Source organism: Meriones unguiculatus, chromosome X, assembly GCF_030254825.1.
Source record: "Meriones unguiculatus strain TT.TT164.6M chromosome X, Bangor_MerUng_6.1, whole genome shotgun sequence".
Classification (NCBI taxonomy): Eukaryota; Metazoa; Chordata; class Mammalia; order Rodentia; family Muridae; genus Meriones; species Meriones unguiculatus.
The window spans coordinates 112,746,106-112,771,270 of NC_083369.1; the positions used below are offsets into that span (position 1 = coordinate 112,746,106).

General features: G+C 36.5%; 1 protein-coding gene across 2 annotated transcripts in view; it reads left to right on the forward strand.

The window, feature by feature from the left end:
* Aff2 (ALF transcription elongation factor 2) overlaps positions 1–25,165 on the forward strand; it is a 793,967-nt gene that overhangs the window by 199,063 nt on the left and 569,739 nt on the right. For both annotated transcript variants that reach the window (XM_060375629.1, XM_060375630.1), the window contains exon 2: positions 14,065–14,185. In XM_060375629.1, the coding sequence (XP_060231612.1) occupies positions 14,065–14,185 (121 nt within the window). The remainder of the gene's footprint in view (positions 1–14,064; positions 14,186–25,165) is intronic.

The following is a 25,165-nucleotide window of genomic DNA, read 5'->3' on the forward strand; positions in this document are numbered from 1 at the left end:
ATTAATTTAACTTTTTAAACTCAAAAGAAAGTGGTTTGGTGTATGATAGGGCAGATGCCAATGGTATAGACTCAGTTTAGGTGATAAAGACAAAACATGCTGAGATAAGGACATAGGATCAGCCATGTTGGGAACACTGAAGAGTACTATGTGTAACTTTCTAGGGCAGTAAAGTTGAGAAAGGCCATTGAATGGGACCTAAACAAGGCGAGTCATGAAAATAAGAAATAATACAGAATCCTGAACCAAGTGCACCATAGAATATACAAACTGAACATTATCTGAAGCCCGAATTCAAACAAACCACAAATTACTTTATAGCTATTGCAAGTGTTCAGACTCTGTCACTTCCTCCTTTGTGATTCATCATCCCAGGATCTATGTAACCATTTCTGATTAGAAAGAACTGATATACACTGTTAAAGTAAATCAAGATTTAGATATAGCAACTCTTTAAAACACAGTATCACCGTCAACTCTTGATTCACTTAAAGAGAGATAAGTTAAGGTTGATTCTAAAACGTACATGTAGAATACATGGAAACATTAAGAAACAAGATAATAATTAATCGTTCCCTCTAATTAGTAATAGGAAACTAATTAGAAGACAACAAGAATAGATGTAATGATGCCTTATGTTATTATTCATATTTTATAGTTTAATTATAAATCACCATACAGTTAAAATGTTTAACCCTTTTCAAAATCTACAAGTACATAAATTAATATGTTTACTTTATTCTCTGATTACTTTGTTTGTTTGTTTGGCTTATGGTATATAGGTATATACTAAAGATTCCTGTTGTTCCTTGAGAAATATGCTGGTAAACTCCAGTGCCAAGTAACTGCATGTAGCTCTCGTAGTTTGATCATGCTGAGAGGAAGGTGCTTGAAAGTCTTTACTTTCCATTCTTGATGAATCAGTGTGCCACTAGTGTTATAGTGCAGTCGTACTTTATAGAGTAGGCTAGCTAGCTCTAGCATGAAAGGAAACTTAGAGATTCTTCAATATCTATTGTATAATTCAGGCCTCTTGCAGAGTGCTGTATGCATATGGAAGAGGAGAGGCAATATTTGACTAAGTTTTGAGGAACAGACTGAAAGTCAAAGACAGGTTAACTGATAAAGGATACATCCTGGTTTGTTTGCAAGAGAATAAAAGAAACTCATAGCAGATCAATCAAATAATGTTGGATATCAGGCCTTAGCTTTTAATCAATAGTTATAATGTGGACAGAGAAACTCAGTTTGTTTCATTGACAAGACTGAATTCAGGATACATCTTAACTGGGATCTAGAAAGTTGTTGATGTAGTAAATACTACTGTAAACAAGTGGGAACATTTAAATATTAGAGTCGTGGTCTTTCTATAGAAAAATGACATTTCTATTAAGTTGAATCCTTTAATAATCAAGTTTTATTGCACTCCTATGATGTTGTTGATTATCAATTTAATTTGAATGTCCACCTATGCTTGTTTTATAAAAAAGGATATATACCATCCATATTCTAAGATTTCTTTTATAAACTAAGGAATTCATGATTGAGACATACAACTGGAAGTGTGCATCAAGTGTGAGTAGAGCTTAAATGTTTGGCTGTGCCTCATCGAGTGTTCTTTTCTAAAGAGAAGATGAACATCTTTTGCCTCAGATGGTGGCTTCTGGACTCAGTTTTCGTTATTGTTGTTGTTATTCTGTGTGACAAGTCTATTCTTGGAATAACTGCTCTTACCTTGAAGGCATTTCTCAAAACAGCAATGTAGATTTTTGCATAATTCAAAACTTTAGTTTCAAAGGTGTCTGATTTTTTTATTTGCTTTCTTGTAATAAAGAAACAAATGGTTGTTTCAAATCTACTCCATCAAATTTAGGCATACATAAATGAGTCAAATAAAGACATTTATCAATGAATGATTATCTCCTGGGCAAGTACAAGAAGTTGTTGCATGAGAAATGCCTGAGACTCCCCCTGAAGAATGTAATATAATTGATGTAACATGTAACTTGAGCATGGCAACATAAAAATAATATTCCTGGGTTATTTCTAAGAAAGGTCAAACTGAAGAAAAAGTTATATAAAAATAACTAATATTTATATTATGTAGAAATTCAGGTTGATACTGATTTATGAATTTATTTCATTTATTTATCATTTGTTGCTATTTTAGAGATCATTTTTTAATATATAAGTACCAAAAGGAAAACAATGTTCTTACCCCAGGCTTTTATCTTTAAATAAACATTGTTATCCCTATCCTACCAATTTCCCAGTTGTCATTGCAAAGGAACTATGTAACAAAATGTTGTGTGGTAAAGATAAAACATGTTGTCATCCATAAACTGTACACAACCGTCAATAGTTCACAGAACACTTTCTCAGTCACTTTCTTGCTCAACATTTATACTAACTGAATGGAGAAAGCATAAATACTTTTCTTATTTTATTCACGAGGAAGCCCAGGTCAATGAATATTAAATGATCAAGCATCTAATGAATGAATGAAAGAGCTTGTTGTAAATTTTGAAGGCTTTATTTCCAGTAAAAATAAAAGGCATTATCTTAGTGAATATCAGGTTTATTTTACTTGCTTTCAGATATTTATTCTCTGTAAATGGTTTTAATTATTAACACAGACTTAGTATTTTGTATTTGTTATAGATTACAAGGTCATCTGTGAAGCTGTAATTCCTACATGTCTTATGTCTAAAACTTAAATTTTTTCTAAAAAATTTTGTCTAAAACTTAAACCACATGGTATGCTATTTTTAAGGTTTTTAAAATAGTTTGAAAATTTCAAAATACATATAACGGGTTTTGATCAAATCAGTCCCCCATTCCCTCCTATCTGATTCCCCCAATATTCCCCACATTACCACTTTTCCCTCCCAACTTCATGTGCGCTCATTAAAAAACAATACATGGAATCCAGTTAACTCCACTTTTGTATTCTTAGGTAGGATATACTACTAGAAAATGGGTAATATCTCACTGACTACATCCATGAATAAAACTGACTCTCCTTCACACATTGCTCACCAACAGCTAGTAGCTTCTCAAATATATTGGTAGTCAGGAGAACCTCCCTGTTTATGCTTGGATTTTGTCTGGCTTGATTTTGAGCAGGTCTTGTACACAGTGAGTTCATGTGTGTAACAGCTCTTTAGCAAATATTGTTTAGTTACAGACCCTCATTACTTTCAGCTCCTACATTTTTTTTCTGCCCCTCTTTCATGATGACATCTGATACTTAGGGAAGCAAGTATGATATAGATGTGCCATTTAGACCTGAGAAGTCCAAAATACCTTATTCTCTGAGTTCTGACTAGTTGTGCATCCTGAAAAAGATTGCAATCTATTACAAAAAGTTGCTTATTTATTGAACATTGAAAGATGCACTTATCGAGGGTCAGACCTCAAATTCAATGTTTTTCTATTTTTCTTCTAGTGAAAATATATTTTTCACACATTATAATGTGATTATGGTTCCTCCCCCAACTCTTCCAAGATTCTTTTTCCCCTCCCTTCTACTCCTTACTGTCTCTCATTAGACAATTAATAGGCACATGAATAATAATAAGATAGGATAAAGCAAAAACAAATGAGAATAAGACAAAATAGACAAAAAATTCAAAGAAAAAGCATAAGAAACACATAGATGCAAAACCTCACAGATTCAGACACATAGGAATCTCATAAAAACACAGAGGCAATAATATATACATAAAGGACCTGTGAGGTAAAAAAAAATACGTGAATATTAAAATAACTAAATTTTAAAATTAAAAATAAGCAAGCAAGCAAACAAATAACTGCCCTAATTAAGGAGACAAAGCACTTCCAAAGGCATAATTGAGCTTATTTTTTGCTGGCCATATATTGCTGGGCATGAGGTCTGCCTTTAAGAGTCATTTGGTTCTCCAATGAGACTCCCTTAAAAAAAAACTAATTTTTCGTTTGTGAATGGTTGTCAACTGGAAATAGCTTCTGGGCTATGGATGGAGGCACATTTCTACTTCTTTCAGCTTTAGGACCCCAACTAGCACTGAGCAATGCCTGTGTATTCTGCCAGTCTGTGAGTTCATATGTATATTGATCCTGCTGTACTTAAAGAGCCTTATTTTCTTCAACTCCTCCTTCCCCTCTGGCCCTCACAATCTTTCTGTCTCCTTTTCCTCTGGGTTATCTGGGCCCCGAGGGAATGGTTTTGATAGAGACATCCCATTTAGAACTGAGTGTTTCAAGGTCTTTCACTCTCTGAATATTGTCCAGTTGTGGGTCTCTGTAATGGTTTTCATCTGCTGTAGAAGTAAGCCTCTCTGATGATGGCTGAGCAATACACTGACCTATGAGTATAAGCAGAATGTCATCAGAAGTTTTTTTTTTAATTTCTGCATTCCTTTAGCATAAGAATAGTGTTTGAAAATTAGCTAGGTCCCTGGCCTATCTAGTCTCTGGTTCTTGGCCACACAAGCAGTGTTGGGGATGCACCATAAATCTAATCAAATATTGGTTGGTTACTATCACAAGCTGTGTGCCACTAATTCACCAATATATCTTGTCATAGGACACCATTGTAGATCATAGTATGGGGGTCTGGATTGCTGTTTAGCTCTTTCTTTTGGTCAGATTTCCTTCTAGTACCATAAACAGTAGTCCATAAGGATGTAGGCATCAGTTCAATTTCTCTGAGTACAATGAGTAGTGTAGGTGTTGTCTTCAATAGGTCCTTATTGTCATTTTGTGGAGAGCAGTCCAAAGCCTTGGCAATAGCCTGTATAGCCATCATTACCTACTTTGTGGGTTCTTCTTTCTTCCACACACTTCTCCACCCTTTTTCTTCTTCCCTTTCAAATCCCTAAAAATAGATATGAGAGAGAATAAAAAAGGATAGAATGGAAAAGAAAGAAATCCTTGAACAAAGTCAGAGGTCCAAAAGGGAGCGACTTTATTGATAGACTATGTCCTGCTGATTAGGGGCATCAAGCTCCTTGGGGCAAGTTTGATCTTTGCCATCAGGATATCTAATTTTTTTTTTCTTTTTGTTGTTTCTTCTTTGCACATAACTACTTAAACTGTGGCCAACAGCAACCAACAACCAACCAACAACTCCCCACAACTCTCAGGCTCTAGCATTTATATACCCTCTGAAAAGTCTCCAGAACTGTAAAAGTCACACAATCACAGAAACTATCTGCAGCTGGCAAAACCACACCACAGCTAGAGGACTAGGCAAATCATAGTCAGCTGCTGCAAAGCAGCAATATACCCCCACACCTGGGATTAAAATATAAACACATTCTTATAATATTTCTGTGTTTTTTAAAGAAACCAAAATTCCAAAATTGTCACTGAAGCCTTGAATGTTTGCCAGTTCTTAAGGGCTGCACAGGTTCTTTTCAAATAGAATAATCCACAATTTTCTTGTAACCTCTGCATTTGTCATAGCTTGCATATATACAGAATTTTCTTTGTGTTTGTTTCTGGGCTGAAGGACGGGACTCAAAATCTTCTGACCAACAAACCAAATAATCTTTTTTTTTAATGTGGTATAGAAAAAGGGAGAGATAGAATGATCTGGAGGGTATAGGAGATCCACAAGGAGAGAGAAAAAAAACCTGGTCACAGGGGTCCTTTTTGAGACTGATAAACTAGAACCCCTGCACTGATGTAGCCCATGGCAGCTCAGTGTCCAAGTGGGTACACTAGTAATGGGAACAGTGACTGTCTCCTTCGTGAACTCAGTGGCCTGCTCTTTGATCATCTCCCCCTGAGGGGGGTGCAGCCTTACCAGGCAACAGAAGAAGACAATGCAGCCAGTCCTGATGAGAACTGATAGACTAGATCAGATGGAAGAGGAGGAAGACCTGCCCTATCAGTGGACTTGGGAAGAGGCATGGGTGGACATGAGGGAGGGAGGGTGGGATTGGAAGGGGACTAGGGAGCAGGCTACAGCTCAGATACAAAGTGAATAAACTGTAACTAATAAAAAGTGAATAAATTTTTAAAAATGTGGTATTGAGCTAAACAAAGAATTCTCAACAGAGGAATATCAACTAGCAGAGAAACAGTTGTAGAAATGTTCAATGTCCTTAGTCATCAGGGAAATTCAAATCAAAGCAACTCTGAGATTCCATCTAATACTCATCATAATGGCTAAGATTGAAAAAAAAAACCTCAAGTCACAGCACATGTTGGCAAGAATGTGGAGAAATGGGAACCCTCCTCCATTGCTGTTAGGAGTAGAAACTTGTATATAACCAATTTGGAAATCAATCTGGCACTTTTGCAGAAAATTGGAAACATTGCTTTTTCAAGACCAGCTATACCACTTGTGGGTAGATCCCCAAAAGATGCTCCACCTTACAACAAGGACATTTGGTCATAATTTCTGGTAGTATTGGTACAAATATTGTCTTACAAAGTAAAGATTAGAGGAAACTAAAGGATGTTCCCTTGCCCATTCCTCTTAGAAATTGAAAGCTATTAGGATAGAGGTATTTAATGCTGTTGTACTAGAACTCATTCAGTCCCATATTATACAGCAGTATTTTAAGTTATGATAGTTCAAACACTTTAAAATATTAGTACTTTTTAATGTTTCCTCAGTAGTTTTCAGAATAGTCAAATTAAGGAAAAATGGTATTTAACTTCATGAAAATTTCAAGCTAACGATCATTCAGGCCTTTACAGCCATTGAAGCAGGACATTCTCCCCAAGCATGGTTGGATACCATAAAAAGCTAAAATGATACGCTCAGGATGCGAGGCTAAGCACTGCACTCAGGGTCAGCCGCTTTGGACCCAGAGAAGAGCATGTCTGGTTGCATGCGGGTTGATGCCCCAGGTCCCGCCTCTGAGAAAAAGGTATCGGACGGGTCTGATGCTCTTTGGGTGGATGACACCTAAATGAACATCTGTACAAAGTCCAAATTTATTTCTAATATCAGAGATCAGACCTCTCTCTTGCCTGATGCGTCTAAAACAAAAAGGGGGAACTGTAGAGAGCTGCGGAATGCTATGCCTTAAAGATGGAGCTGTTTTCCGCCTTCCACCCTCCCGATGGTGAGTGCTCTCTGTCACGAACAACTCCACATTTGGCTAAGGCCGAGGATCTGGCTTGCTTCCATGTATGTGGACCTATCTGCATTGCCCCCGTGGCACGCCTGGGTTGGCTACCCAGAGGCTATTTAAGCTGTGGGCTGGCTTTCCCGGGGTCCGAGGATTGTTCAATGTTCCTGAATAAACTGCATTGAAAAAAAAAAAAAAAAACAGAATTAAATAGGTTTTTCTTCCACTGTTCCTAGCCTTTTCCCACAGATGCAGGTCAATTTTTATAAACACTGTAGGTTCTGTACATTTTTAAATGAAATTAAAGATATCTTTATTTTTCTATATTCAAATCCAAATCAAATTCCTGAACATTTTCTCTATTGGCGGTTTCTAATGTAATGTGATCTTAGGGAAAGTTGACCAATGGGGAAAAAAAATGAGACTCATATTTGTTCTTGAGTATGATGGAAACAGGAGGGTCAAACTTTGAATAGTGGAGAGAGAGAGAGAGCTAGTTTGGAAATATGAAAACCTGGCTTCCAAACTCTGAATTTTGCACAGAACCTTCTGTGATGCTTAATATCTTTTTTATTTAGATTTCTTCATCTGTAAAATGAGGGCAACACAATTAGATGATCGCTAAATTGTCTCCTTGCTTTACTGCTTCTGTACTAAAAGATAAGTCTGCATTGTTGGCCAAGTGAGCTACCACTGTGATCTAATATATATGGCATAATTGAACTTTCTAGATCTCATTGATTCTACATGTGCTCTCAGGTTTATTTCCCCACAAATCGAAATGGGGATTCTAATGTACAAAATGAGTTACCTGCGTTTGAGATCAGATTTAAGGACAAGACTAGGAAAGTGTGTGAAAGAAAGAGAAGAAATATGAAGATAGAAGAAAGTCAAATTAAGGTCTTCCTCAACACTCACTTATGAAATCTTAGGACAACTCTTCTCATTTCAGTTTTCCACTGTTCACAGGAATGAATGGACTTTATCTGTTACTGGAGTCTTGAGAGGAACAAAGATGGGTAACATATAAAAGGTGGGAAAACTTCCATAAGAGAAAGTCTTCTCACCATCTTGCAATGTACCATTTTGTTTTACAGAATCTTTACTGAGAAACACTGCTTTCTGCATTTTCTAGCAGCTGATATAAATATAGCTGACACAAGGATCTCAAAACATAGGAGAGATGGCACAAGCCTTTGATTCATTAACTAAATCATATATTTAGGTTTTGGTGGTCAGGGTTTTTAATCATCCTCATAAGACTAATGGCTAAAGACTTACCTAGGAGACAAAAGTTAGGAAAACATCCTAATTTGAAACAAATTGTGAAGCATCTAGTTGAGATTTGGGGCTGAACTTTTCAACAAGAAGATGTTTTTTTGTTGTTGTTGTTTGGTTTTTTTTTTTGTGTGTGTGTGTTGATGAGACTTACTAAATCTGTCCTTGTCTCCTTGAATAAACTCAAATGGTACATTAATGCGATGATTAATTCATTTCTAGCTTGAGGTATCTATGTGGCCTTCACAGGTGCTCTCTCACAAAAAAGTCCAGGAATAAAGGTACATCAAATCCTCAGAGGATAGAAAAACTTTATCGCAGTCTCTGCAGGGTTCACAGGTTCAAAAGCAACCTGCCTGAATTGTAAGAAATTTAATTGAGTAGATAAAGAGGGCTTCATAATTATAAACTGCAGTAGGTATAACAAGAGGCTAAATACATAGCAGTGGTTTTAATTAGCTGGTGGTTCAAATTAGTAATGTTAGTTTCAATCAGAAATCAGTGACGTTATACACTGAAATCCTCATCACCATGTAGTTCATTCTTCATTAGACTTTACCATGTGAAGCTTTCAAAACAATACCATGCTGACTTTGAAAGGAAAAAGTTGGACCTATTTGGTTGCCATCCAAGAGCAGTGGCACTCTATGGAGAGTAAATTCTTTCTCACCAGAGATATGAGAATTAACTGTTCTTTGTTAGATGTGTTAAAAAAAAATGCAGCAGGCAGTTTTGTCTGCAACAAATAACACCCATGTGCATGCTCAATCTGCTATTCAAGTTTGCATCTGGAATTTGGTAGCTAATGAACTGATACAAAATGCAGCTAAGAGTCTTCTTAAAAAAAAAAAAAATCAAAGCTAGGGTTAAAGCCCCGAAAGTGCTCTTATTGTTGGCTGCTTTAAGGGCTGTCATGAAAGTTAAAGCACATTTCCTTTTCTTCTCTCTCTTCTTTTTTCCTTCAGGGTTTTAATTATGTTTTTCCCTCAGAGGAAAAAGAAGGTAGTTTGCAAAGCCAAGAGAGCAAAGCACTTCAGTTTTCTTCATGGAAGAATTAGATGTGATCTATGGGCTTGTCATTTTGAGCTGTCAGATGCAAAAAAATGAACAGATAGGTAGGAAACTGACATCTTGCTCATATTTACTCAGATACAGGAGAATTTGGTTCTTGCTTTTTTTGTTGAAAATCATCTGCTACGGAAAGAAATAAATGAATACTTTTTTTCTTGTTGCAAAAGCTCCTTCTACTTCTACAATGCAAAAATACTACCTGAAATTGACACTCCATTCCATCTTTGGCACCATTTTTCTTACATTTCTGACAAACTGATGAGCTTGCATACCTATGGTTATTCATGGTATTGAGATTAGAGTATCATGAGGATAGAGTATAGTAAAAGGACTGAAGTTGCCACTCTGCCTGCTTACTTTCAAATCAGGCTCCAACATAGACAGTGAACATAATGCTACCAAACAATGTAGTGTTTGGAGCTCAGCTTGTGAGTGGAAGGAAGGACAAGAACTATAGAGAACGTCTGAGCCTAGATGATATATCTAGGCTATTGATCTATATCTATTGATATAGATATAGATCAATCTATATGGATATAGATCAGTATATATTGATATTGATATAGATATATGTATGTATGTATAGATAGATAGATAGATAAGTATACATTTATATCTATGTATACATACATAGATATATATATATCAAAATAAGAACAGCCAAACAAAAGAAATGAGTATTTAATTATTTTATTTTTCTTTATTTTATTAATTACAGTTTATTCACTTTGTATACCAGCTGTAGCCACTTCCCTCATTCCCTCCCAATCTCACCCTCCCTCCCTCATCTCCTCCCATGCTTCTCTCCAAGTCTACTGATAGGGGCGGTCCTCCTCCCTTTCCATCTGACCCTAGCCTATCAGGCCTCACCAGGACTGGCTGCATTGTCTTCCTCTGTGACTTGGTAAGACTTTTCCCTCCTTAGGAGGGGGTGTTCAAAGAGCCAGCCATTGAGTTCATGTCAGAGACAGTTAAGTTCCCCTTACTAGGAAACACACTTGGAGATTGAGCTGCCATGGGGTACAACTGTACAGGGGTTCTGGCTTATCTCCATGCATGGTCCATGGTTGGAGTGTCAGTCTCAGAAAAGACCCCTGGGCCCAGATTTTTTTTTTTCTGCTGCTCTCCTTGTGGAGCTTCTTTCCCCTCCAGGTCTTTCTATCCCCCCATTCTTTCATAAGAATATCATCACTGTGCCAAAAGTTTGGTTATGAGCCTCAGCATCTGCTTTGTTACACTGTTGGGTAGAATCATTCAGAGGCCCTCTGTGGTAGGCTCCTGTCCTGTTTCCTATTTTTTTCCCTCTTCCAATTTCTGTCCTGTTTGCTTTTAGGAGTGAGGATTGTTTATATTACCCAGGGTCCTCTTTCTTGCTTATCTTCTTTAGGTGTACAGATTTTAGTATGATTGTCCTATATTATAGGTCTAATAGCCACTTATAAGTGAGCATATACCATGTGCTTTTTTCTGCTTCTGGGATTCCTCTCTCAGGATGATGCTTTCTAGATGCCACCATTTGCCTGCAATTTTCATGATTTCCTTGTTTTTAATTGCTGAGTAGTATACCATTGTGAAAATGGACCACAACATCTGTACAAATTCCTCAGTTGAGGAACATCCGGGTTGTTTCCAGATTCTTGCTATTATGAATAAAACTACTGAAAACATGGTTGAGCAAATGTCCTTGTTGTGTAGTTGAGCATGTTTTGGATAAAGGTCTAGGAGTGGTACAGCTGGATCTTGAAGTAGCACTATTCCTAATTTTCTGAGAATGTGCCAGATTGATTTCCAAAGTGGTCCAAAGTGGTTTTAAAGTTTACATTCCCACCAGCAATGGTAGAAGGTTTTCCTTTCTCCACATCCTTTCCAGCATGTATTGTCACTTCAATATTTTATCTTAGCCATTCTGGGTGTAAGGTGAAATATCAAGGTCATTTTGATTTGCATTTCTCTGATGACTAAGGATATTGAGCATTTTTTAAGTGTTTCTCTGTCATACAATATTCCTCTATTGATAATTCTCTGTTTAGCTCTCTAGTCCATTTTTAATTGGATTGCATGATTTGTTGCTTTTTAACTTCTTCACTTTTTTATGTATTCTGGATATTAGCCCTCTGTCAGATATGAGACTGGTGAAGATCCTTTCCTAATCTGTATGGTCTCGTTTGTTCTGTTGACAGTGTCTTTTGCTTTACAGAAGCTTTTCAGTTTTATGGTGTCCCATTTATTGATTGTTGTTCTTAGAGCCTGGGCTGTTGGTGTTCTGTTCAGAAAGTTTTCTCCTGCACCAATGAGTTCAAGGCTCTTCCCCACTTTAAATTCTAAGAGGTTTAGTGTGTCTGGCTTTATGTTGAGGTCTTTGATCTACTTGGATTTTAGTTTTGTGCAGGGTGATAAACATGAATCTTTTTGCATTTTTCTACATGTAGACATCCAGGTAGACAAGCAACATTTATTGATGAAGCTGTTTTGTTTTTGTTGTTGTTGTTTGTTTGTTTTTTCTATTGTATGGTTTTTGTGAAAAAATCAAGTATCTGTAGGTGTGTGGGTTTATTCCTGGGTCTTCTTTTTTATTCCATTGATCCACCATTCTTTTTCTATACCAGTACTATATTGCCTGTAGTACAGCTTGAGATCATTGCTGGAGATAGCTCCAGACAATCTCTTGTTGTTCAGGATTGTTTTGGCAATTTTTTTTGTTTGTTTTTAGATATGAAGTTGAGATTTGTTCTTTCAAGATCTGCAAAGAATTGTGTTGTTATTTGTGGTTATTGAGAAGGGTTTCATCATTTTCCTAGTTTCTTCCTCAGCTCTTTTTCTTTTGTATACAAGAGGGCTAAGGATTTTTTTTTTTTTAGTTATTTTTGTATCCAGCCATTTGCTGAAGATGTTTATCTGCTGAATGAGTTCTTTGTTTGAATTTTTATATGACTCATGTGTACTATCATATCATCTGAAAATAGTGATATTTTTACTTCTTCCTTTCTGATTTGTATCCCCTTGATTTCCTTTAATGGTCTTATTGCTCTAGGTAAGATTTCAAGTACTATGTTGAAGAGATACAGAGAGAGGGGAAGACTGCCTTGTCCAGATTTCAGTGGGACTGACCTAAGTTCCTCTCCATTTAGTTTGATGTATTCTGTAGACTTGCTCTATATTCTCTTTATTATGTTTAGGTATGTGTCTTGTATCACTGATCTCTTCAAGACCTTAAACATGAATGGGTGTTGGATTTTGTCAAATGCTTTTTCAGCATCTAAGGAGATGATCATGTAGTTTTTATCTTTCAGTTTGTTTATATGGTAGATTATATTGACAGATTTCCATAATTTGAACAACCCCTGTATGCCTGGGATAAAGCCTATTTGTTCATTGAGGATGATATCTTTTATGTGTTCTTGTGTTCTATTTGCCAGTATTTTATTGAGTATTTTTGCATCAGTGTTCATAAGAGTGATAGGTCTGAAATCTCTCTTTTTTTTGGATCTTTGTGTGGTTTAGATATCAAGGTGACTGTGGTTTCATAGAATGAATGAGTTTGGTAATGTTCCTTTTGTTTCTATTTTATAGAATAATTCGAAAAGAATTTTAGTTAGCTCTTCATTGAAGGTCTGGTAGAATTCTGCACTGAAACCATCTTTCTCTGGCCTATTTTTTTTTAAGGGAGACTTTTGATGACTGCTTCTCTTTCCTTAGGGGAAGTACTAGTGAGCCTCACTGGGAGTCCTGCCACAAGCCACAGACCTGGTAGGCCTGTACAGCTGTCTGCTGCTGGGGAACTGGGAAGCCTGCCTCTTCTGTCTTAGTTACCAAGCAGGGTAGTCTGTGCTTGGAGCATCCACTGTGGCCAGCCTCCACTGAGGAGGGAGATCCTTCAAGGGAAAGTTCAGGGGAGTAAATATTTGCAATTCTCAGTCCATGGAGATGTCAGCAGGTGACCTTGATCCAAATGGTCTCAGCCAAAGGGTTGTCACACTCACCTGGAAGCCTCAATGTTGATGTTCTGACTTCAGCTGCCCCTTCACTCACCAATTCCAGAGTTTTGGATCCTGTCCCCCTCAGACATGGTGCAAGTTGGTTACTGCCATCTTGTAATCAAATGCAAGCATTTAAATAATTTAATTAATATTGATATGTGTCCATCTCCACATAAGAATATTTAACATCCTAAAAATCACTCCTGATCATTAAAATAGGATATAGGTTTTGGGAAGACTTCCCATTTATTTGAATATTCATACTTTAATCATTTGTTTCCTTTGTATTATGTGACATATGTGGATTTATGACCCCAGGAGGCGGAGAACATGATATAAACTTAATTCCACCATCCTCTGTATAGTACTATTTTTTCAGAGTGTGAAATTGCATCTCGTAATCAAAAAAGGACAAGAGAAAAGAATTCTACATACTTGCATGGTTATGGGTACAATCTCTAATGAGCAAATTTCAGGTTTTTTTTTTTGTTTTGCTTTTCTTTTTTCTTCTTTTAAGCTCTACAGATAAAATGGGGTTCTTTGTTCTCTATGTAATCTTGAGTTGGACAGAAATGGCTTGCATCCTTTTTTTTGGTAGATATAACAAGGAATATCTACTTTTTTTATGCTTAATGAATGTTTTCTGTGTCTTTTCCTTTTCATGTCAGTCACTATGAACAAGACCGTAGCGCACTTAAGAAAAAGGAATGGGAAAGAAGGAGTCAAGAAGTTCAGCAAGAAGAGGATCTCTTTTCTTCAGGCTTTGATCTTTTTGGAGAACCCTACAAGGTAGCTGAATGTGTATGTAATTTATATTTTTGGATAATACTTTCTTGCTACAGTTTTCAATTTTCTTATTGACATTTTATTTTCTAGCACCCAAAGTTATTTTACAAGTGATATTGCTGAATTGGGGGCAATTAAATGTTCCAAAAGATGTCTGCCAGAACAAAATTCACTTTTTCTAGCTTGTGAGACTTTTCAGTCTTCACAGAGCCTTTCACAGCCCAACTCTTGTTCCAAGAAATATTTCTTGTATGCTCCTTATGTCTTTAGCCAGGCAGTCCTTGATGACCTCACTAGAATGTCAAAGGATAGGACCACTCATCTTCCAAGTCAGTGACATTTACTGCAAGACTGATGCATCTTTTTTTCAATTTTAGTTTAGTAATAGTGGTATAGTGTTTTAATAATATTTTGAAAATCCCTGTCTTCTTGGCAAAGGAAAAAAAGACAATCATGTTTTCTTGTGGCTAATAACCATGGGCGTTATATGTTGTTCAAGGAGAGGATAGGGTGAAACAATGCTGATTTTTTTTAGTGGCATTCTACCTCTTATGTAGTTCCATGAACAATCAAACATCTATGGGTACAAGTATTGATTTTAAACACACTATGCGGCCTTTCTTTCGATGGTGGAAATTAGAGGTAATCGGAAAGAGATCAGAAGGTTAGAGTTTTATTGAATTACATTCAGCTGGTTGTTTTTTCTTTTATTAAACCTTACTAGTAGTATAATTTTTAATGAAAATAAACCAATAAAAGATATAAATGAATGAAAATTCAAGAGGTGATTTAAGAAGGGAAACAGTTAAATGATCGTTGCTTCTGGAAAAGGAAAGTTCTAAATGAATACAGAATAGGTTTAGATTTAATTTGGTATAGAGTTGGCAGTTTGCATTGGTAGATACTAAGACAAGATTTTGGATGCTTTGTTAAGAATGAGTAAGGAGTTCTTGATTTAGATATTTACATACCTTTCAAATTTTGAATGTCTAAAATTAAACCACTAATTTTCAAATGCTTGGCAATTCACATACACATATACAACATTTTTAAAAATTTAATTTATTAATATTATGTACTAAGTAAATAATTCAAATATATGGTTATTTTATTTTACATATTTGAGGGTCCATTATGTGATTAGCATTGAGTTAGTATAATGATATATCAGATAGAGAGAGATATGAGAACATTTAGTCAGACTCAGGGTAGTTGAATAGTTAGTAACTTTCAGCTCTTGTCCTTGGTGAGCAGGCTTTCATTTTTTTTTTCTTGAGCCATAACTATTAAGGGAAATAATTATATTATGGATAAAAGGCTTATGGCATAGAAATTTTTTGGCTCATACTTTTGAATTATATTTTATCTCTCTTGTTTCATTTTTAAAATTTTATTCATATTTTTATAAATTACAGTCTATTCCCTTTGTAACTCTGCTGTAGCTCCCTACCTCATTCCCTCCAAATCCCACTCTTAGTCTAACCCTCATCTCCTCCCATTCCCCTCCCCAAGTCCACTGCTAGGAAAGGTCCTCCTCCCCTTCCCTCTGACCCTAACCTATCAAATCTCATCAGAACTGGCTGCATTGTCTTCCTCTGTGGCCTGGTAAGGCTGCTTCCCCCTCAGGGGGAGGTGATCAAAGAGCAAGCCAGTGAGTTCATGTCAGAGACAGCTCCTGGTCCCATTACTAGTGTACCCACTTGGAGACTGAGCTGCCATGACCTACATCTGTGCAGGGGTTCTAGGTTATCTCAATGCTTGGTCCTTGGTTGGAGTATCAGCCCCAGAAAAGACCATTATCCCCAAAATTTCTGATCTGTTACTCTCCTTGTGGAGCTTCTGTCCACTCAGGTCTTTCTATCTTCTTGTCTCCCCCTTCTTTCATAAGATTCCCTGCATTCTGCCCAAAGTTTGGGTATGAGTATCAGCATCTCCTTTGATACCTTGCTGGGTAAAGTCTTTCAATGGTCCTCTGTGATGGGCTTCTGTCCTTGTTCCCTGTTTTCTCCCTATTCTGATGTCCACTCCCTTTGCCTTGCTGCATGAGGTTTGTTTGTCTTACCCAGGTCTTGATCCTTGCTTAGCTACTTGAGGTGTACAGATATTAGTAAGTTTATCCTATATTATAAGTCTAATATCCATTTATAAGTGAGTAAATATCATGTGTGTCTTTCTGCTTCTGGGATAACTAACTCAGAAGTATTTTTTCTAGTTCCAACCATTTCCTGGCAAATTTCATGATTTCCTTGTTTTTAATTGCTGAGTAGTATTTTGTTGTGTTAATGAACCACAATGTCTGTATCCATTCCTCAGTTGAGGGACATCTGGGTTGTCTCCAGATTGTGGCTATTACAAATAAAGCTGCTACAAACATGGTAAATGTTTGTAGTAAATGTCCTTGTTATACATTTGAGCCTATTTGGGATATATGCCTAGTGGAGCTATAGCTGGATTTTAAAGTAGCACTATTCCTATTTGTGTGGGAAAGCACCAGACTGTTTGCCAAAGTGGTTGTAAAAGTTTACATTCCCACCAGCAATGGAGGAGGGTTCCTCTTTCTCCACATCTTCTCCAACATGTGTTGTCACTTGAGTTTTTGATTATAGCCATTCTGATGGGTGTAAGGTGAAATCTCAGGGTCATTTTGATTTGCATTTCCCTGATGAACAGGGATGTTGAGCATTTCTTTAAATGTTTCTGTCTTTCGATATTTCTCTATTGAGAATTCTCTGTTTAGCTCTGTACTTTTTAATTAGGTTACTAGATTTTTTTCCTATTTAACTCTTCAAGATATTTATATATTCTGTATATTAACCCTCTGTCAGATATGTGGTTGATGAAGATCCTATCCTAATCTGTAGGCTGTCTTTTGTTCTGAGAACAGTGTCCTTTGCTTTACACTTTTTTTTTTTCTGTTTCATGAAATCCCATTTATTCAGTGTTGATCTTAGAGTCTGGGCTGTTGGTGTTCTGTTCAGGAAGTTGTCTCTTGTGTCAATGAGTTCAAGACTCTTCCCCAATTTTCCTTCTAAGAGGTTTAGTGTGTATGGCATTATGTTGAGGTCTTTGATCCACTTGGACTTTAGGTTGTGCAGGGCGATAAATATGGATATTTGTGCATTTTTCTACACGTAGACATCCAGTTAGACAAGCAACGTTTGTTGAAGAAATTGTCTTATTTCCATTATATGCTTTTGTCTTCTTTGTCAAAAACCAAGTACCCATAGGTGTGGGGGTTTGTTTCTGGGTCTTCTATTTTATTCCATCCATACACCATTCTGTTCCATGCCAATACCATGCAGTTTTTATTACTATTGCTTTGTGGTACAGCTTGATATCATGGATGGAGATATGTCTAGATGGACTGTTGCTTCATTTTTTTTCCATATAAAATTGAGAAATGTACTTCCAAGATCTGTAAAGAATTGTGTTGGTATTTTGATGGGAATTGCATTGAAACTATAGTTTCCTTTTGGCAGGATGGCCATTTTCACTATGTTAATTCTACCGATCCATGAGTGTGAGAGGTCTTTCCATCTTCTGATATCGTCTTCAATTACTTCCTCAGAGACTTAAAGGTGTTTTTTTTTTTTTGTTTGTTTGTTTGTTCGTTCGTTTTTTACAGTTATTTCACATGCTTAGTTAGAGTAATACCAACGTACTTGTTATTTGTGGCTATTGTGAAGGATGTCGTTTCCCAAATTTCTCTCTCAGCTAATTTTTCTATATAGAAGGGCTACTGATTTTTTTTAATTACTTACATTTTATTCACTTTGTATCCCCCCAAAACCCCTCCATCCTCCCCTCCGGATTCCACCCTCCCACCCCTTCGTCAGGCATACACCTCCCCAAGTGCACTGATAGGGGAGGTCCTCCTCTCCTTCCTTCTGATATAGTCTATCAAGTCTCATCAGGAGTAGCTGTTGTCTTCTGTGGCTTGGTAAGGCTGCTCCCGACTCAGGGGGAGGTGATCAAAGAGAAGACCAATCAGATTATGTCAGAGGCAGTCCCTCTTCCCATTGCTATGTAACCCACTTGGACACTAAACTGCCATGGGCTACATCTGTGCAGGGGTTCTAGGTTCTCTCCAAGCCTGGTACTTTGTTGGAGTATGAGTCTCTGGGAAGACCCCTGTGTTCAAACTTCTGGTTCTGTTGCTCTCTTTGTGGAGTTCCTGTCCTCTCCAGATCTTACTATTTCCCACTTTTTACATAAGATTCCATGCACATTGCCCAAAAGTTGGCCGTAAGTCTCAGCATCTGCTTTGATAGTCTGCAGGGCAGAGCCTTTCAGAGACCCTCCATGACAGGTTTCTAGCTTGTTTCCTGTTTTCTTCTTCTTTCTGATGTCCTTCCTCTTTGCCTTTCAGGATGGGGATTGAGCATATTATTCAGGGTCCTCTCTGTTGATTAGTTTCTTTAGACATACAGATTTTAAGAGGATTATCATATATTACATGTCTATATGAGTGAGTATATACAGTGTGTCTTTCTGCTTCTGGGACAGCTCACTCAAGATGATCATTTCCAGGTCCCACCATTTCCCTGAAAATTTCATGATTTCCTTATTTCTCATTACTGAGTAATATTCCATTGTGTAGATGTATCACAATTTCTGCATCCATTCTTCAGTTGAGGGACATCGGGGCTGTTTCCAGCTTCTGGCTATTACAAATAAAGCTGCTATAAACATGGTTGAGCAAATGTCCTTATTGTGTACTTGAGCCTCTTTTGGATATATGCGTAGGAGTAGTATGGCTGGATCTTGAGGAACCGCTACTCCTAGTTGTCTGAGAAACAGCCAGATTGATTTCCAGAGTGGTTGTACAATTTACATTCCCACCAGCAGTGGAGAAGGGTTCCCCTTTCTCCACAACCTATCCAGCATGTGTTGTTACTTGAGTTTTTATCTTGGCCATTCTGATGGATATAAGGTGAAATCTCAGGGTCATTTTGATTTGCATTTCCCTAATGGCTAATGAAGTTGAACATTTCTTTAAGTGTTTCTCTGCCATTCGATATTCCTCTACAGAGAGTTCTCTGTTTAGCTCTGTTCCCCATTTTTTAATGGGATTACTTTGTTTGCTACTTTTCAGCTTCTTTAGTTCTTTAAATATACTGGATATTAGCCCTCTGTCAGAAAAAGTGTTGGTGAAGGTTCTTTCCCAATCTGTAGGCAGTCATTTTGTTTTGATGACCCTGTCCTTTGCTTTACAGAAGCTTTTCAGTTTCATGAGGTCCCGTTTATTCATTGTAGCTCTTAGAGCCTGTGTTGTTGGTGTTCTGTTTAGGTCAGGAAGTTGTCCCTCTCAGTGCTTGGACCTCACTTGGTTTGAACCTAGCAGGTATTGTGCATACTGCCCAAATCCTCTGTAAGCTTTTATATCAGTCCTTATGGGTCTGGAAGAAGCTGTTTCTTTGGAATCATACATCCCCGTTAGATCTTACAGTTTTCTGCCTATTCTGCATAGAGACCTGAGCTTTGAAAAAGAGAAGGGGACTGAATAAAACACTTTATTTAATCTCTCATTCTCTGTGTATTGTACAGTTATGGAACTATTTATTAATCGCTGTCTACTGTAAAAAGAAGCTTCTCTGATGAAGGTTGAATGAGGCAATTATCTGTGTATAATAGCAGCATGTCATCAAAAATAATTTTTTTTACTATGTTCTTCTAGCTGAATAATAGAATTAGGTTATTCCTTAGGTCCATGACTTATATAATCTGAAGTTCTTGACTGGCTGAACATTGTCTGACATGGGTTCTATTTCATGGAGTAGAAATTAACTCCAATCAGAAAGTGGTTGGTTTTACACATAACTTTTTTGCCATTTGCCATCCTTTTAAATATTATTATTATTATTATTACTATTATTGCTTCTATTTTAAAGATTTTCATCATTAAATAAAAATGAGGAAACTGGTGGATTGGAAGGTTTAAGAGGCTTAAACAGGAATATTTATCTTAAAGGAGGTAAAGACTGTTGGAAGCTTATTTGAATAACTATTGTGAGGATCAAATGAAACAGCTTGGAACACCTTGTCTTAAAATCTGTAAAGAACTGTGAAGTTCAAGTTCTTGTCGTTATTATAAGTAAAGAAAGGAATGGCAGCATATGGTACAGAGATATTAACTGAAAATACCAGAATTAGGAAAAAAGGAAATTACAACATCACATACTTCAGCTATACTACAATAAAATAGAAAAAAAAAATTATTTTGTGTATTTTATCGAAAGGAAATAGTATGATGCAATAGTTTCTTAGCACATTAGTCTGGTAATACCACTGATTTGTAGATAACATTAGAAGCAAACTGAGGGAACTTTGCATTTCCTGAAGTAATGAGAAGCGAAAAGCATAAATGAAACAGTGCTGTTAGTCATGAGTCACAAATCAGACCTGTAATTTATGCTTGAAGATACTTAGAAATGCATTTCCTTGATGATAAAGAAATTGTGATTACTTAAAAAAAAATAAGGACTATAGAAATTACCTTTAAGGATTCAACCAATTATGGAGAATAAGTAAACTACTGGTCATATTGAAAGACGTATATAATTGATTGAAACAGCTAAATTTTATCTTCTCAATGTTTAGAATCTTTGATCAAGTCTGCAAAAATACCTTTCTCCTTAGTTGGATTACTAAGACTATGGAGGGTGAAAAAGGAAACATTCAGCATTCATTCTAAATTACTGTAGTTTATAATGATATTATATTATGTAGGTGTGGATAAATGTGTTTCAGGCTCCTCGAAGTTTTCTACATCATATCTACTTTTTGAGAAATTAGAAGATTAGGTGACAGTCAGTTCTCCAATGGTGAGGAGGTCAAAAATTGATACTGCCATTGATACTTAATGGTCTGAACCATTAAGTAACTGGTGGTTACTAAATGGTGAACTTGTTGAGGTTATGTGTTTATGCCTATGTTCCTGTGCCTAACATTGACTTATGAGTATTATGAACTTATCAGTATTTGTCATAAGAATGTTGAGGTCTTTGATCCACTTGGACTTTAGGTTGTGCAGGGCGATAAATATGGATATTTGCGCATTTTTCTACACGTAGACATCCAGTTAGACAAGCAACGTTTGTTGAAGAAATTGTCTTATTTCCATTGTATGCTTCTGTGGTTGGCAGTCATCACAACACAAGAAACTGTAACAAAGGGTCTTAGCATTATTAGATATTGCACTGTACTAGACACTGTAGCAATTCTTGGTGATATAAAGATGATAAAGGTTATTTTTGTGTTTAATAGATGTAGGTTTAGACAGGAGATTAAAACACAGTTTTACTACATACACAACATAGCAAGATGTTAATTTCTGGGCTTATCCAGAGAAAATGTAATTTTCCATTAATTTCAGCATCATATTTATAGTCATTAACCAGTTTACAAATTCTCTTTTTTCAAAACATGTTTTGATTTCTCAGACAATTAGGAATAGCACTTCCTCAAGATCCAGCTATATCACTTCTAAGCATATATCTAAAATATGCTTAAATAGACAACAAAGTCATTTGCCTTGATCGTGTTCCTAATAGCTTTATTGATAATTGCCAGTATATGGAAACAACCCAGATGTCGACTGAGGGGTGGGTACAGAAAGTATGGTACATTTACACAATGAAATATACTACTCAGCAATTAAAAACAAGGAAATCATGACATTTGCAGGTAAATGGAGAGAACTAGAAAAGAATCATCCCGAGTGAGGTATCCCAGAAGCAGAAAGAAACATATGATATATACTCACTTATAAATGGATATTAGCCAAATAATATAGGATAAACATAGTGAGATATATAGTCCCAAAGAAACTAAGCAAGAAAGAGGATCCTGGGTAAGATGATCAATCCTCACTCAGAAAGGCAACCAAGATGGACATCAGAAGAGGGAGAAGACAGGGAACAGGGCAGGAGCCTACCACAGAGGGTCTCTGAAAGAATCTACCTAGCAGGGTATCAAAGCAGATGCTGAGGCTCATGGGCAAACTTTGGAGAGAAAGCAGGGAAACATATGAAAGAAGGGGACATAGAAAGACATGGAGGAGACAGGAACTCCACAAGGAGAGCAACAGAACCAAAAAATCTGGGCCCAGGGGCCTTTTCTGAGACTGATACTCCAAACAAGGACCATACAAGAAGATAAACTAGAACCCCTGCACGAATGTAGCCCATGGCAGCTCAGTCTCCAAGTGGGTTCCCTAGTAATGGGAACAGGGACTGTCTCTGACATTAACTCATTTTCTGGCCTTTGATCACCTCCCCCTGAAGGGAGAGCAGCCTTATCAGGCCACAAAGGAAGACAATGCAGCTAGTTCTGATGAGACTTGATAGGCTAGGGTTAGAGAGAAAGGGAGGAGGAACTCCCTTTTCAGTGGACTTGAGGAGGGGATTGGGAGGAGAAAAGGGAGGGAGGGTGGGATCAGAAGAGAAAGAAAGAGGAGGCTGCAGCTGAGATACAATGTGAATAAGCTGTAATAATAAAAATAGTTTTTATAATTTTTATTTTTTATATTAATGATAATTTATATAGTTTGTATCCCAGCCATAGAAAAATATTTTTAAAAAAGTAACACAAAAGAAAAAAATAAAAACTTGAGCCTTAAAAAAAATATCAGTATGCCTCAGAAATATAAGGCCCCTGTAGTAGGTAAACATTAATGAAGAGACTTTAAGAACTAGACATAATTCTTCCTACTGAGAAAAAAAGACGTGTCTTTTACATACTGTCAAAATAACCAGTGTTTTTACTAGCTTGCTTGTAAGCAAATGAGATATAAGGTATGTGGATTTTTAATGATATAGACCCAGGACAGCATGACTTCACAGGGTAAGACATTACTGTACTGATGTCTGTAGTGGAAAAAGATAAGGTTATGATTTTGTAGTAATCTGTTTTCAATTGTATGGTTTTGGCTTCTTTGTCAAAAATCAAGTATCTATAGGTGTGTGGGTTTATTTCTGAGTCTTTAATTCGATTCCGTTGATGAACAGGTCTGTTTCTATGCCATTACCATGCATATAAGTGTTTTATAATATTGCTTGAGATCAGGGATGGAGATACTTTTATTGTACTGAATTATTTTAACTATTCTGTTTTTTTTTTTTTTCCATATGTAATTGGGAATTGTTCTTTCAAGGTCTGTAAAAAAAATTGTGTTGGTAGTTTGATGGAAATTGCACTGAATCTGTAGATTCCTTTTGGTAGGATGGCCATTTTCATTGTGTTAATCCTACCAATCCATAAGCATGGGAGATCCTTCTATATTCTGATATCTTCTTCAATTTTTTCTTCAGAGACTTGAAGTTTTTTTCATACATGTCTCTCACTTGTTTGTTTAGAGTCACACCAAGGTGCTTTATGTTATTTGTGGCTATTGTGAAGGGTGTTGTTTCCCTAATTTCTTTCTCAGCCCGTTTGTCTTTTGTATACAGGAGGGTTACTGATTTTTTTTCAGTTAATTTTGTATCCAGCCACTTTGCTGAAGGTGTTCATCAGTTGAAGGTGTTTTCTGGTAGAATTTTTGGGGTCACTAATATATGCTATCATATCATCTGCAAATAGTGACACTTTGACCTCTTCCTTTCTGATTTGTAGCCCCTTGATCTCCTTTGGTTGTCTTATTACTCTAGCTAGGACTTCAAGAGATATGTTGAAGAGAAAAGGAAAGAGTGGGCAGCCTTGCCTTGTCTCTGATTTCAGTGGGATTGATTTAAGTTTCTCTCCATTTATTTTGATATTGGCTATAAGCTTGCTGAATATTGCTTTTAGTATGTTTAGGTATATGCCTTGTATCCCTGATTTCGTCAAACTTTAAACATGAATAGCTGTTGAATTTTGTCAAATGCTACTTTAGAATCTAAGGAGAACTCTGATTCCACAAAATCCATTAAGCACAGTGAGGACATTTCAAGTGGGGAATTAATTTTTTTTTTCTGTTAGTAGAGTCAGATCCTTGACCATAGACAAGTTATCTGTGTTTGTAGCCTATAGTCCTATGACTTGAGGGATAAATGTTTTTTGGGATGAAAAACAACCCTGAAAATGTTTCAAACTTACATTAAATTCTTCCTGGTATTTTAAGACAGTGGAATACCTTTGTTTTATATATAGGGAATGAATAGACTTACTAGCATTGGCTGCTGTCCAAATGGTTCATTGTGTGATCCAGTTGAAAGAAATTACTATATGCAAAGAGTTTATTCTTGCCTTTGCTAAAAAAGTAATTTCCACCATTAAAATGTTAAATCTAGGAAATTTTAGGGTATAAAAATGATTTCTCCCCATCTATATCTTTTAAATGCCTTTCAAATGTGCTTCTGAAAACAGAGCAATTATTCTACTGAGAATATATGGAATGTTAATTGTTTAATCACTACTTTAGTACCAAGGTCGCATATGATATAATGTAAGATGTTCTTGAAGATATGCAAATTAAAACTGACTTCTATTTATTCGATTTCTAAAGATCTCCATCCCCCACAGAAATCCCCAGCATATATTTAGCATATTTTTATGCAGTCTTTGAAATTCGTATTTCTCTAACTGCCCTAATTTTTTTACAAGTGTCTAAGACTGAATACATGCTATGAATTAAATATGTGGAGATCATTCTAATGAGTCCAAGATTTCTAGTTTTGGTCTCTGTCTCTGATCATTCCTTTTTTGTATCTCTTCTTTCTCCAATCTATTAACGGTGCCCATAATCCAGGTGTTTTGCTTGAGACTAGTCTTTTCATTTTACATTTATTCCCTTTGTTGATTTCATCCATGTCTAATACTTCATCCTATGTCCGTCCTCATATTTTTTCACCTTCACAAACAAAGACTAAAGAATCATATAACCTATATATAAACTATCACCTGAGACTTGATAAGTATATCACCTGTGTAGCCTAGGAGATCAGGAAGTGCTGAGGGCATGTGAAGTATTATGGATATTTAACATCTATCTTTTATGGACCATGT